This window comes from Siniperca chuatsi, linkage group LG6 (genome assembly GCF_020085105.1).
Source record: "Siniperca chuatsi isolate FFG_IHB_CAS linkage group LG6, ASM2008510v1, whole genome shotgun sequence".
Lineage (NCBI taxonomy): Eukaryota > Metazoa > Chordata > Actinopteri > Centrarchiformes > Sinipercidae > Siniperca > Siniperca chuatsi.
Genome location: NC_058047.1, coordinates 30,133,287 through 30,148,095, shown reverse-complemented (window position 1 = coordinate 30,148,095; position 14,809 = coordinate 30,133,287). Strand labels below are relative to the sequence as shown.

The 14,809-nt window shown below is 43.8% G+C and overlaps 2 protein-coding genes across 8 annotated transcripts in view; both read right to left on the bottom strand.

Annotated features, from left to right (window-relative positions):
* Positions 1-13,942, bottom strand: part of nfic (nuclear factor I/C) — an 80,523-nt gene extending 66,581 nt beyond the window's left edge. The window contains exons 1-2 of one of the 7 annotated variants that reach the window (XM_044199025.1): positions 12,842-12,881; positions 3,635-3,696 (exon numbers count right to left, since the gene is read on the bottom strand). In XM_044199025.1, coding sequence (XP_044054960.1) covers positions 3,635-3,696; positions 12,842-12,866 — 87 coding nt within the window. In that variant the 5' untranslated portion in view covers positions 12,867-12,881. Of the gene's footprint in view, positions 1-3,634; positions 3,697-3,796; positions 5,603-12,841; positions 12,882-13,049; positions 13,602-13,651 lie in introns of those variants that run through there. The other 6 variants (XM_044199030.1, XM_044199023.1, XM_044199024.1 and 3 more) reach the window with 6 other exon arrangements.
* Positions 5,272-5,649, bottom strand: LOC122877456 (uncharacterized mitochondrial protein AtMg00860-like). Its single transcript, XM_044199031.1, has one exon. It carries the CDS (start codon positions 5,647-5,649, stop codon positions 5,272-5,274), a length of 378 nt encoding a protein of 125 aa, XP_044054966.1.
* Positions 13,943-14,809: the final 867 nt, after the last annotated feature.

Sequence of the window (14,809 nt, the reverse complement as noted above, 5' to 3'; positions counted from 1 at the left end):
AAGAACAGACTTCTTGACACTGCTTCTGAAACATTTTCAGTGGACATTTGAACAGCGACAGAAGCGTGATGGGGTGGCATTCAGTAGACATGAGGAGTGAGTGAATCAGCTATCATATTGGTATTGGATTTCAATCCACCTGCACTCCAACATTTTTAGAAGTTTTAAAAACACCTGTATTTTTTTATTTTGGAGTGGCGTTTCTATTTATTTGCTGTAACATTTGTTTGTGCATTTTTGGTCAGCTAAGATTCAGTCATATAATGCGGAATGACTTTTCTAATATTTGAACAACTTTAACAGTTAAATGTCCCTGTCAGTCCAAACTTCACTGGTCTGCACTGAGACCCACATCTGGTTGCATATCTGCACTGAACTGGAATAAGAGTAACTGCCAGACTCTTTTCTCTTCCACTCCAACCTGTCACACTCTCCATGGCACACTGATCAGGCTATAGTTTATGGTCAAAGCCCCATAACTAACTTAGAGTTCTATTTTAAATTTCTGAGCACCTCAATGCTCAGTGTAATACATTTACAATGTTATAAATCTTGGTTAATTTCCATTTACTTGTATTGATATAAAAACATGTTTAATACCATTTAAACCATGTCACAATTATGAAAATGTGGAAGTCAGTAACTAAACAAAGTCTCCTACTTTTTTCACATGCATGTTAAGGTAGCCATGTGTCCTGGAGGTGCACTGAGCTGTGAGTGATCTAATTGATCAGAATGTGCTGTGTTCAGAAGACTCACCTCTAACTGAAACATTAGGATGTTAGTGAATGAATAACTTACTCTTCCTTCAAAAGCCAGTTAAAATGCTGTATCTTAAATTATAAACCGGGTTTTCATGTTAATGTTTTAATTAATCGTGTTTAACTTGTCAAAGTTACAAAAAACACTAAACAATTTGGAGATACTGCGTGTAATCACTATAAATGTATTACATTTAATAAACACACATGATTCACGTCAATGCAAAAGCATCCTTTATTTGATTTAAAGGTTAAATAGTGTAGGAATTGTAGCCTTTTTATAAACTCCAATTTTAGGTGATGAAATGTAATTTGACACATTAAGATAAACTTTAATATGGTGTACTGTAGGTCTAAGGTCCATTGACATCCGTCAAGAGACACTTGAGGCGGCTGTGGCTCAGGAGGTAGAGTGGGTATTTCACAGAGTCACAGGGATCACAGGGTTGGTGGTTTGATCTCCACCTCCTCCTGTCCACATGTCGAAATGTCCTTGGGCAAGACAAGTTGCTCCAGCAGCCTGCGTGGTAGCTTGCTGCCATCAGTGTGTGATTGGGTGAATGAGTGGCAAAAACCTTGTAAAGTGCTTTGGAAAAGCACTATATAAATGTAGCCATTTACCATTTACCCTCCATATTCCCTGGTGATGCTCTGCCAGGTCTGAACTGCAGCCATCTCTGGAACTTTTGGCTTCAGTCTGGTTTTAAGCGAAACACCTGCTCAGCTGGACTGAGGTCAGGTGAGTGACTCTGCTGTATCATGCTACCCGTTTAAAAAAAAAAGAGCTGCTCGTCATAATATGGCCTTAAAAACATCTTTTAAGATGAAAGTCAGCACTTAAATTTCAATAATTAGCCTATTTCAAGTCCACAGACCCAAAACAGCCAAAATGTCTCCCTAAACAAATAATTATGTACTGCACATGGACTTACTTAGCAGTTTCACCCTGGCTATTTCCAAGTTATAAAGGTACAGTCCAGGTAGGGTGTGTTTATACATTAGTCTGCCCATGGAGGACCTCACTTGACAAACAGGCACAGGACATTTATTCGATTTTTTGGAACATCTCTTTAGGTTGTAGTCTACATCTACACCTACAGTACTGGTGATATATACATTTTTGATCAGATAGACAACAATACATCAGAAATGCATGTCAAAACACCCCTAATCCTTACATTTGGACTGAAAAGACTGACTTTTTAGTCCAAACTGTAGTATGCAGACTAAGCAGTAACTGCAATTTTTGGGACTAGCTAGCTTAACTAATAATAAAAAAGTCATACATTGCTATACATTAGCTTAATACTTGGATATTTGTGGAATAGCATCTTACCTCCTGTTATGGACCCATTATGTCCAAAAAAAATATTGATTCAAAGCTCAGTTTGAGCTCACAGAAACTGTCATAATAAATTGCAAGCCCAACTTAACAACAACAGTAGCATTTTATAAATAAACAATATTGGATTCCGTTGACTAGCTCTTAATTTAGCCATTGTTATAGCAGCATATTTTAATTTAACCTATTGCTGGCACTGTCTTTTGTTACTGTTGCTGCTTGATTGCAGTTGTTGCTGCTAAGGGTGGCCCAACCAGTTATTAGGTTTAGGGGGCAATCACTATTTCATACAGGGCCATGTAGGTTTGGATTTTGTTTTCCCTTAATAATGACGACCTTCATTTAAAAACTGCATTTTGTGTTTACTTGTGTTATCTTTGAGTAATATTTAAATTTGTTTGATGATCTGAAACATTTAAGTGTGATAAACATGCAAAAAAACAGAGATAAGGAAGGGGGCAAACACTTTTTCACACCACTGTAGCTAACTGCTAGTTACAACGGTTAACTAAGACGGTGTAGTCCCTCATTCGTCCAGGAGTGTTCTATCGTAGAAAAGGTTTCAGTCGTAGTCATCTGGACACTGTTTTCAATTGGGAATTGAATTGAGAATGAGTTCCGGATGGGAGCCAAATGTCTTGATTCTGAATACAGTGTCCAGATGACTACGACTGAAGCCTTTTCTACAATGGTTAACTAGCTACTCTGTTGGGTTGGACAAGAACACTAGAAAAATATATGGAATCAACAGTACTGTTACGGACAGAGAGGCAGGAGACACCAATATGGAAACACATGTTGGTTTATTAGGATCACAGAACAGGCAACACAGTACGTATGTACAAGATAAGGTTATGGGTTATCAATAGGAGGCAGAATGTCCACAGATACTGTCCTTTGTCTTACTGCTTTGTTGATAGTGGATGGATAGATGATAGGGAACCGGGAGAACACACGAGGAAGGCTGGCGAATCCCACACAGGCGATGAATGTGCGGAGACGGGGAAAACACACTGGAGAAGAGTGGAGTGGAACACACGCTGGAGTAGGGACACGCTGGAGCAGAATGTAGTGGAAACACGCTGAAGTAGAAACACACTGGAGTTGAAACATGCTGGCGTAGAGAAGAGTCCTTCTTGGTACTAACGAGACCGGAATACTGACTGAGGTGGGTGGTGTGCTTTTATCCGGGTTGTGATTAGGTACTGATGGGGAGCAGGTGTGTGTGATTAGTATTCTGGTGAGGGAGTACACTGACGCTGGCTGATGGGGGAACCTGGCGTGTCTGTAACAGTACCCCCCCCCTCCATGGCCAGCTCTCGAGGGCCGAGGACCCCGACGCCATGGCGGTCTTCCTATTCCACGGGGAGCAGGTCGATTCGGGTGAGTGGCGTGGAAGGCGTTGAGCAGAGAGGGGTCAAGGATGTTGTGCCTATGTACCCATGAGCGCTCCTCGGGACCGTAGCCCTCCCAGTCCACCAGGTATTCTAGTAGACCACCATGGCGCCTGGGAGTCCAAGATCTCGTTTACCTGGTATGCTGCTCCATCCTCCAGGATGAGAGGAAGGGGGGTTTCAGCTGCTGCGCCAGGTTCTGTGGGAAGAGAAACAGAAGGGTGGTGAGGTTTGAGGAGTGACACATGGAAAGTAGGGTGAATTCTATACTGAGGTGGTAATTGGAGTTGGTAAGTGACCAGGTTGATCTGTTTGGTGATGGTGAAGGGACCAATGAATCTGGGACTGAGCTTCCTCCAGGGCAGATGCATCCTGATGTCCTGGGTAGACAGCCAGACCTTCTGACCAGGTTGATAAACTGGGGCAGTAGAACATCATAGGTCGGCCGTCCTTCTGCGTCTGCGAAGAGCTCTTTGCAGCTGATGGTGAGCTGCGTCCCAGACCCTCTCGCTCTCTCGGAACCAGTAGTCTACCGATGGAATCTTTGTTGGTTCTCCTGACCAAGGGAATAGAGGGGGTTGGTAGCCGAGTACGCACTGGAAAGGAATGAGTCCAGCGGTTGGCAGAGGGAGTACTCGGCCCAACCCAGGAACTGGTTCCAAGAGTTCTGGTGGCCATGGCAGAAGGTACTTAGGAACCGACCAATCTCTTGGATCTTCCTCTCTGTCTGCCCGTTCGACTGTGGATGGTACCCAGATGAGAGGCTTACTGTCACACCTAGGAGGGAGAAGAAGGCTCTCCAAACTTGTGAAATAAACTAGGGACCACGGTCAGACACTATGTCCTTTGGTATCCCATAATAGCGGAACACGTGGTTGAACAGGAGTTCTGCTGTTTCCATTGCTGTGGGTAGCCCCTTGAGGAGTAACAGTCTGCATGATTTGGAGAATCCGTCAACCACCACCAGGATGCAGGTACTGTCATCAGAGGCAGGCAAGTCGGTTATGAAATCCACCCCTAGGTGTGACCACGGTCTGTTGGGAACGGGCAGAGGAAGTAGCTTGCCGGATGGAAGGTGGCGAGGGCTCTTAAAGATGCCGCATTCCTGACATCCCTATACGTACATTCTCACATCCCTAGCCATGTTTGACCACCAGAAGCGCTCCCTTAGCAGCGAAGGTTTTATTGGCCCCTGGGTGGCCAGCGCCCAGACATGTGTGTGATGAGTGGATGAGTGGATTGCGCTGAGTTCTGTGGACGTATTGCAAGCCCAGGGGACAGCCCGGCGGAGCGTTGGCAGAGGCATTGGAGGAGGGCAACGAGTGTTCTGCCCATTGGATGGGACTGACGATTACGTTCCTAGGGATGATGGGCTCCGGTTCTTCATTGGTCTCCTCTGAGGTGTATAGGCGGGATAAGGCATCTGTTTTTACATTCTTGGGACCGGGACGATAGGAAATGTTGAAGTTGAACCGTCAGGGTCCAGCGGGCTTGGCGTGGATGTAGTCTCTTAGGTACCCCAGATTCTTATGGTCAGTGAGCACCATGAATGGCTGCTGAGCACCCTTTAGCCAATGCCTCCACTCCTCAAGGGCTAGTTTAACGGTTAGAAGTTCCCTGTTGCCGATGTCGTAGTTCCTCTCTGCCAGGCTTAGTTTTGCGGGAGAAGAAAGCACATGGATGGAGTCTGGCTGGATTCCCCTGCTGCTGAGAGAGCACCGCTCCTATCCCTGTGGTAGAGGCGTCTACCTCCACGACGAAGGGTTTCTCAGGGTCAGGGCAGTGCGCTGGTGAATGCCTCCTTCAGGGTGTTGAAGGCCTCGTTGGCAGCTGATGACCAGGACAGAGACTTGGGCTTATTACGGAGAAGATTGGTGAGCGGATATACAATGGAGCTGTAACTTTGGATGAATCGTCTGTAGAAATTGGCGAATCCGAGAAATCTTTGGAGCTCTTTGATGGTGGATGGAGTGGGCCAGGTCCTTATGGCTTCTACCTTCCCCTCGTCCATCTGGATGCCACTGCTGCTGATGTTGTAGCCAAGAAACTGCACTGAGGGTTGATGGAAGGAACTCTTCTCAGTTTTGAGGAAGAGCTGGAACTCCCTCAGGCGTTTCAGGACCTCCGCAACGTGGTGGCGATGTTCGGCCATGCTCCGGGAGTAGATCAGGATGTCATCAATGTAGACCAGGACAAACTTGTGGAGGAACTCCCGGAGCACCTCTTGGATGAAATCCTGGAATACGGAGGGGAATCCGTATTCCAGGATTGCAGGCTATTCCAGTAGCCTTGCTGTAATCCCTCATTGATGTACTCCTCTATGGCCTTCTGTTCCGGGATGGATAAGGGATATATCTTCCCGCGGGGCACTGGCTCACCCAGAAGTAGATCAATAGCACAGTCCCATGGCCGGTGTGGAGGCAGCTTAGAGGCTTTCTTTGGGCAGAAAACATCACTGAAGGGGGCGTAACACGGTGAGATGTCCACAGACTGTTTCTCCACTGGGTTCTTGATTGAGGTGGAGTACAAAGGGAACGTCTCGGAGCGAGGAGCGGGAGGTTGAGGCATGTAAGGGAAACAGTCTGGGAAACAGGTGTCGCCCCACTTCAGGATTTTGCCGGTGGTCCAAGAAATGATGGGATTGAGCTGTTCCAACCATGAGCCCCTTAGGATCACATCAGTGGTGGAATCCTCCAGAACCAGAAGATGTTGCTGTTCCTCATGTAATAGTCCGACCTGGAGTGTGACTGGACTAGCACTTAACTGGACATGTTTCCGGCTGAGTGGTTGACCTTTCACGGAATGTATTTGGTAGATGGACGGTGTGGTTGTGGTCTGGAGCTTGAGCTGGTGGCAGAGGGCACTCGAGATGAAGTTGCCGGATGACCCAGAGTCGAGGAGAGCATGGGCTGGAATGGAGATATTGGACGCAGTAAGTTTCTTATGGTGGAAAGTGGTTTAATTTTATTCATGGAGGAGACGATGGTACTCACCGTGGGACGAGGAGGACAAATGGGGCATGTCGTGATAACATGCCCCGTGGCCCCAAGATACAAGCATAAACCCCCGGAGAGCCGCCTCTGCCGCTCAGCTAGTGTCAATCAGAGGGCTGATGGACTCTGGCTGGCAGAAGGATGGTGAGACTAGTGACTGGCCCTGGTGTTCCTTTAGACACGACTGCATACGAGTAGCAACTCGGATGGAGAGCTGGATGCAGCGAGATGCAACCGCACCCTAGGATCCAACCCCTGGTGATAAGTGATGATGAGGGATTGTTCATTCCATCCACTGGCAGCTGCGAGAGTCCGGAACCTAAGTGCATAGTCGTTTATGGATTTGGAACCTTGTTTTAAATGGTATAATTGCTCACCAGCCGACGAATCACCTGCTGGGATACCGAGCACCTCCTTAAAGTGGGTTATGAAGTTATTGAGGGATTGGGTAACTGGTCCGTTTTGTGACCACAGTGATTCTCCGCATTGGAGCGGCATGTAGTTGTGAGATGATGAAGGCCACCTTGGATCGATCGTCGGGGTACAGGTGCGGCTGCATCTCCAGGTCCAGTGAACACTGCAAAAGGAAATCGTTGCAGTCCTCTGCCGAGCCAGAGAAGGGCGCCGGTTTGGCCATGGGACTGGCATACACCAGTGGTGAAGCAGTGACTGCGGAAGTGACGGAAGTGCTTGCTGGTCACTGTCAACCAGTTCCTGAAAGGGGTCCGTGGAGCTCATGCTGTAGTCCTATTTGAGGTGGTTCCAGTCTTCTGTTACGGACAGAGAGGCAGGAGACACCGATATGGAAACACATGTTGGTTTATTAGGATCACAGCACAGGCCACACAGTACATATGTACAAGGTAAGGTTATGGGTTATCAATAGGAGGCAGAATGTCCACAGATACTGTCCTTTGTCTTACTGCTTTGTTGATAGTGGATGGATAGATGATAGGGAACCAGGAGAACACACGAGGAAGGCTGGCGAATCCCACACAGGCGATGAATGTGCGGAGAGAGTGGAGTGGAACACACGTTGGAGTAGGGACATGCTGGAGTAGAATGGAGTGGAACAAACGCTGGAGTGGAAACAGGCTGAAGTAGAAACACGCTGGAGTCGAAACATGCTGACATAGAGAAGAGTGCTTCTTGGTACTAATGAGACTGGACAACTGACTGAGGTGAGTGGTGTGCTTTTATCCTGGTTGTGATTAGGTGCTGATGGGGAGCAGGTGTGTGTGATTAGTATTCTGGTGAGGGAGTGCGCTGAGACTGGCTGACAGGGGAACCTGGAGTGTCTGTAACAAGTACATAATTTATATCTTCAACAGTGTACACAGCAAACACAAAAAGTTCAACTCACTTGAAAGGCTATCAAACCAGACTTTGCCGCATTAGCTCCTGGCAGCAACACAGTTCAAACATGGATGTATTATAAGAACTGGATACCGGACTCAAAGATGGTGCCCACTCACTTGAATGAAAATTGCTTGCAGAGCAAATAAGCAAAAAAGGTTTTCTAGCTAGCTTCCAGGTTTGCTTCCACATTGTGCGGCCCACTGCACATGCGCATTAGTGTTTCTCCCGCTGGCCCACATATTCACGTTAGGCCCAGAGACCTTACATTGGGATGACAACACACACTTTAAAAATAGCTTTTCTAGGCACTGGGTAAGTTTTACAAATATAAAACCTGGATTTAATGGATGGATTTAAAATTCATATTACAAAAAGTTTGCAGTTCAAGGTGTCATGTTAACAGTTTTAAAGATGTTTCTTTTATAATGGTGGTCTATGGAAAAAACGCTTTTTGGGCCAAAGGCAGGGTCTCTGCTTTCTGTATCATCATCTTCTTTCTCTACATCTGCTCTCCCATCTCTTACAAGGTGACCCTCTGACAACAAAGTTCTTTGGACAGAGAAGGGGATTTTTCTTTGGTTGTACTCCCTCAGCTGATTCAATAAAACATGTAATAAAGCCAAATACAGGGCTTGGGATGATCACTGCAATGCTTAAGACTCAGATTAGTTTTGATAACTACTGATTTTAAATAGTTAATTAGTTAATAGTTAATAGTTAATATTATTATTTAAATAACTAACAAGCAGTTAGTTACTAAATGCTAAAATTCCAGTTGACTGACTAACTGACTGAACAGGCGGACTATGACTAAAATTGTAAAACAACAGGAGAAAAGGCTGCATAGTACTCGCCATGTTTAGTCTTGAAAAATCCAACAAACAAAACCAACCAATATAACAAACAAACACAGTCTGAGCTTTGCAAAATAGCCTCAAACTGTGGTATTCATAGGAGGTTCAGTAAGCGGACTCTGGCGTGCTGGTTGCCATGGAAATCAATGAAAGGTTTTCTGATGAACTTCAACAGTGAATGCTATCAGTAAAATAACATTAACTAACAGTCTGTACTGCAGCAGATATAAGTCGGTGTGTTTCCCTTCACGTTTTGTGCATGATTAATTTCATTGCGATTGGTTGCTGTACACTAATTAATGCAAGCCAAATATCTGGGGAAAATGCTGTTATGCTACACTCATGTACACTATGCACAGCTACACAAACACCATATTTATCACATTTGAGAAGATAAATAAATGTCTGACGTTACTCACTCATACTGATGTTATCTCTTCCAACCTTCCTGCGTCACTGACAGCATCCCAGCATATGCGCATTACTGGGAGATCTACATAGATTTTGATACTATAGCGCAACCCCATTCGCCCACTTTTACTAAGCCATTTTATTACAGTTGTTCTAAGACTTGATATACACAGATACACGAAAATCGCCTGCGCAACGTGTACCCCATTGCCTACTTCCTATTATGTCCACTTGGGTGGGTCTCAAGCCGGCACGGTGGTGCAGTGGTTAGTACTGTCGCCTCACAGCAAGAGGGTTTGAACCTACCGGCCGGCTGGGGCATTTCTGTGTGGAGTTTGCATGTTCTCTCCATGCCTACGTGGGTTAATCAGCATTATATAGCATACCGACAGAGAGGAATAAGGCAGGGAACTTGCACAGTGGAAAAACTCTGCAGCTATCAGAGGTTTTCTGTCAAGTCCCTCAGATAGAAAATAAAGCACAGATATATGCATACACATGCACACACAAAGCATACTATAAACAGACAAGCTGAGTAACATACTGTAGAGAAGATAAATCTATTGCAGTCTTTCAAACACTCCTTTCAGTATGTTCAAGCCAATTACCACGTTAATTCAAGTGCCTGTTCAACAGGCCTGGTGCAGTCGGTGTGATACAGCTCTCCACTCCTTTACTCTGTGTACCTGCTCCTGATATGAATCTATGATTCATATCACTGCCTCCCCTATTCTGAACAGTGACAGCAACTGTTGCTAGGAATTGTTGAAATTGTATAAATGAAGACATTTGTCATTAAATTGTTTTTTTTCATAGACACTCTGCATTATCAAATCAACATTGTCGTGGATAATTAGTTAACTACATGATAGCTTAATTTCCATGTAGGTTAGGCTCTCCTCTAGCAGTGTGAGTGTAACAACGGTGATTGGGAGGCACAGAGAAGCACAGTGCAGTTTTACCTGAGACAGAGAGAGAGGAGAAAACATAATTTTGATGAGAAGGAGCTGAATCAGACCAGGCTTTGCGTTAACATAAACATCCCTAGGCTGACATTTTTAATTTCCATAACGTCGTCATTTGTTTTTGCAGATTTCTACAAGCTCTTCCCCACTGATTTAGTTAAGCAGCTGTACCTCCGGGTTAGAGAAAATGCTGCATTTCCTGGGCTGTTTAACTATTATTTAAGAGAGAGGTTTGGTCGCCTCAGATGACTCTGCCGCGTTAACTCCAGAAATGATGACATGCCAGAAAAGTTGAGTCCCCGGAAAAATGCCCCGCAGGGAGAAAAACACAGAGAAAGTTCGGAATAATCATTCTTAAGATAATATGGCCGGAGGTGTAGTGGAGCACAGGGGACTGTGCCATTTAGGAGATGAGGGGGCGAAGAGTAAAAGAAAGAGAACTGAAATGACGTTATGAACTCAGCCCATCCCAAACGACGGGCTTAAAGCCACAGCAGCTGCTGTAGCTACTCTGCCTCCTCAAACCTTATAACACACTCTACAGTTCATCTGAATCATCTCAGGAACAGCTTTACAGTAGGACTATAGGTAGGTTACTATCGCCAACTGTGGCCTAAATACAGTCTTGAAAAACATCTTGGATTCGAACTGTGCACATACAGAGGGCACTTAATACACAATGTAGCAACGCAAACTAGGTGTTCACAGTCCTGATCTGCTCCGTTCTCTTGACTGTCATTGACAATGACTCCAAACATAATATCGGTAAACACAGAAAGTCTTCACAGAGCATGATGTGTTTTTGAAGACGATGAAGATCCATCTTCAGTTTGTGATTACATCCCAAAAACAAAACAGCACATCATTTCCACTGTAAGACATAGTTTGGCTGTTATTCCCACAGTGTTATTCATATAGTGGAGGGTTACGATGTGCTTCTAAAAACCAGAGGTGGAATGAAATCAAGTAGCCTAGGTCTATTGTAGGCTACTTAAAAACAAATTTGAGGTAGGCCTACTTGTACTTTACTTGAGTATTTTCATTTTATGCTATTCTATACTTGCACTTCACTGCAATTTAGAGGGAAATATTGTGCTTTTCACTCCACAACATTTTTTTGATAGTAATAGTTACTAGTTAGGATACTTAACAAATTAAGATTTTACATATAAAATATTTGATCATCTTATAAAATATGATGCACTGTTATAGACTAAACTACTCAACAGTATGTAAAACATTTAAAATTAGCTCCACCACGACCAACTTAAACACTAAAATGCTATTTATAGGCCTACATCAATGCATTGATAATACCAATACCATTTTTTTAATAGCCTAATAGAACTGCGTAACACACATAGAGTGCTCTGAATACTTTTACTATTGATGGGCTACTTTAGGGCCTACATCAAATTAGACCAAAACTAGAAATAATATGTTGGTGTGCGACCTACTTATGTACTTTTAAATACACGACTTTTACTAGGTAAAAGATCTGGATGCTTCCTTTACCACTGCCAAAACTGATATTTTGTTTAAACATTAGATCTGATTCAACCATTACCATTTCCACAATTACAATAAAAAGTTTTGTATCTAATAATGCAAACAGTAGCAAAGTGCATAGGCTTCGATATAGATGAATGAACCTATAGCATGAACAATAAAATCCACTGGGGTAATATATGAAAAGGGGATGTGACTGTGGCATGTACAAAACAATCAATGAACAAATATATGTAAAAATGTACAGTAGGAGGGAATGCAGCTGATACATCACTAATGTAACAATGTATGGACAGAGACAATAAATAGAGATTACATGGTCGATAAATATATGTATTTTTTCAAATATTACTATAGGCCTATACAGTTTTACAATAAGATCAGATAGAAAATATTTCAACTTTAAAAGTGGGGGGAAAAAACAAGTTTTGGCAATACATGTAGCCTATGCTTATAAACTATTATCACTAACTATACTTTAAGTGTATTTGTGTCATTATGATCAATATTTTAACTAATTTCTCATACTGTCTTTATTTAAGGCTTTGTTTATTGCTTGAAAATTAGTATTGTATGATCCTTCAACTGGAGTAGCATAAATAAATAATAAATAGCCTAAGCAAACAAACAAACACTTACATCAAGACATCAAGAGCAGTCTCATTATATTTCAGCTTTTGTGGGCATTGCAAGGTGTGTTTAGCAGGATTTAGCCACATCAATCAATTAAATACAGTCTATTCTCAAATTGAATCTATGTCAGGTATGGAGATGATGGCGATGGAGGGGCAATATTTGAGTTCTTTCTTCAATACAGTTGCATCTGAGCTGTTGTCAAGTGGCTAACTTTCCAACTAGAACTCGAATCTCCCAGTGAGTGTTTCCAACGGGAATGCGGGTATTGGAGGACTGCCTCCCCTAGCTGCAGCTCTATTTATCCTAGCGGCTCTCTGCCCCAGTTGTATGCCGGGACAGGAGGCCCTCTGTCTGCCTGTCATACTAACTGTGCCCGCTGGCTCCAACTGCGGCCATTTTCTGCTGACTAACACACACACGCACACGCACACACACACACACACACAAACCGAGAGAAGGAGGCTTGAGCTGAACTTCGACTCGGCCTTCCGCTGTCCCGTGTGACGAACGGAACGGGGGCAGACGGGCCTGCCGTTGCACGTTCTTCTTCAAAAGCCCCAAACTCAACAACTTTCAATCGGGATTGCACGCGCTGATAGGCTACACACATAACCTACCACTGCATGTTGTCCTCTTACTCATGCGCCGCCAGGGGTCGGAAACAACATTTGCGGGTGGTATAAAGCCTGCGTAACGGCAATACGTCCCGCTCTCCGGCACAGAGACGACGTTACTCCAAACTTAATTCAAAACTGTAGGAGTTTAAAGTTGACTTGTTAAATGTCAGACATACTTCTTGTGTCGTGGGAAACATAAAATACTCACCTGTTTGATGGTCTTTTGGCAAATTCGGCGCATATATAATACCCAAAAAGAGCTGTTTGTCCACAAAATATCAAGTTTTAGCATCGTTTCACGATTCTAGCTTCCGCCCTGCACAGTATGTTTGACGCAAGATGCCAATTGGAAGAACGAGCGAACCGATTCTGAAAGTTCAAATTTTATTAAAGTATGTGGTGTTTTGCGTGTCGAGTGTGTGCCGAATTTAAGGGTGGATCCTGACAATTCAACATTGTTTTCAAGTTGTGTTGTGCCAGGTGTGTATATTTGCTGGCGTGCAAGATATATTTTATTTGCCAGAATTTTGAATCCAATTTAGCAACAGATTCTCTCCATAGGCAAACGTCACGTTTCGTACTACAGTATAATGTTCGGACGCTGCTACAAACTAAAAGATGGAGAGAAATAGAGAAAAGAGGCTTGCTGACATTTTGAGAAATGGATGCAACTACGCCGCTTTCTGCTCCACTTGCTAATGTTACTCGTTCAACTCCTCGCATTGCGTCTTTTTTGGAAAACACGGAACAGCACAACAAAAGGAAGGGACACTTTACTACAGTATTGTACCGGAACAGGTTTTGTCCTACCATTTCGAAGCTGAGCCGCCACTGGAGGAAGTTAAAACTGATCTGAACGCCTGCCCATCTTGCACTGTCGGTCGGTATCATTCCATATTCATTTCCATCATCGTGCGCGTGCCAGGTGGAGTAAATCCGCGGTGCTCGAGACCAGAAACGTCCCGCGTCAAGCTTCGGGCTCCACGGCAGTAAACCCCCTCCCCCGCCCGGGAGGCTGCGGCAGAATAGAATAGTGCTACGTTCACCTTCTGCCTCTCTTCTTTTCAGCTTTGGCTCTATCTTTCACTGTTCCTGTCCTCCTTTCACACTGTTTCACACGCCTATTCTATTTTCTCTCTGCATCCTTCTATTCCAGTCACTTTTTCCTCATCACTGTCTCTCCACTCATTCCTCACTCTTTTATTAATTTAATTCCCTCTTCTTTACAATAACTTTCTATTTTGCGGTCTTTTCTTTATTATGGGCTAATAAAGTTACAGAACCCATCCCCATCAATTCAACTACAGTATGCTGAACATGGGCCTTGATTTAAGGTGTGAGAATGTGCTGCAGTGTCCCGCTGGGTTCAACTCTGACCCAGAGTTCGAAAATTCACTGCCTGCCAAATATTTAGGCCCTTTACTGCTGTTCTCTTTCCCTTGGAAAAAAGTTTATTAAAGCATTGCTCGCTCTGATGTCTCACTCATCTAAATAAACTCAGAGGGGAATGTGGACTTCTTGAGTCCATTTGGGACTACCACCACCTTGCCCTGGGAATCTACCCTGTTGCAATTGTGTTATTGTAATGCCATGATTAAAGTTGATCACTTGTTTTTACATCCATCCACACAGATAGCGATCTGGCTGAGAGCTCAGAAAAAGATAGTAAGTGGAGATTATTTATGTTATATATGTTGTTCTTAAGGTTAGAATTAACTTCCATGCTAAATATCCTTTGGATTTGTTATTTATGATCTGATCACAAATTGAATTAAGAATATAGATTTTAATCAGGCATTTAAAAGGGCAACTTCCTTTACCATTTGCATTTCCATTTCCCCGCTGCTTTTCCTTATCCTATTAAGTATTTGATTTGCTTAGTCATTTAGTCTGTCCATTTATCCTTTCCATGACACTTTGGGCCTTGCACTGGTGAAACGAGGTAAAACAGTGCAAATTAGCTTTAGT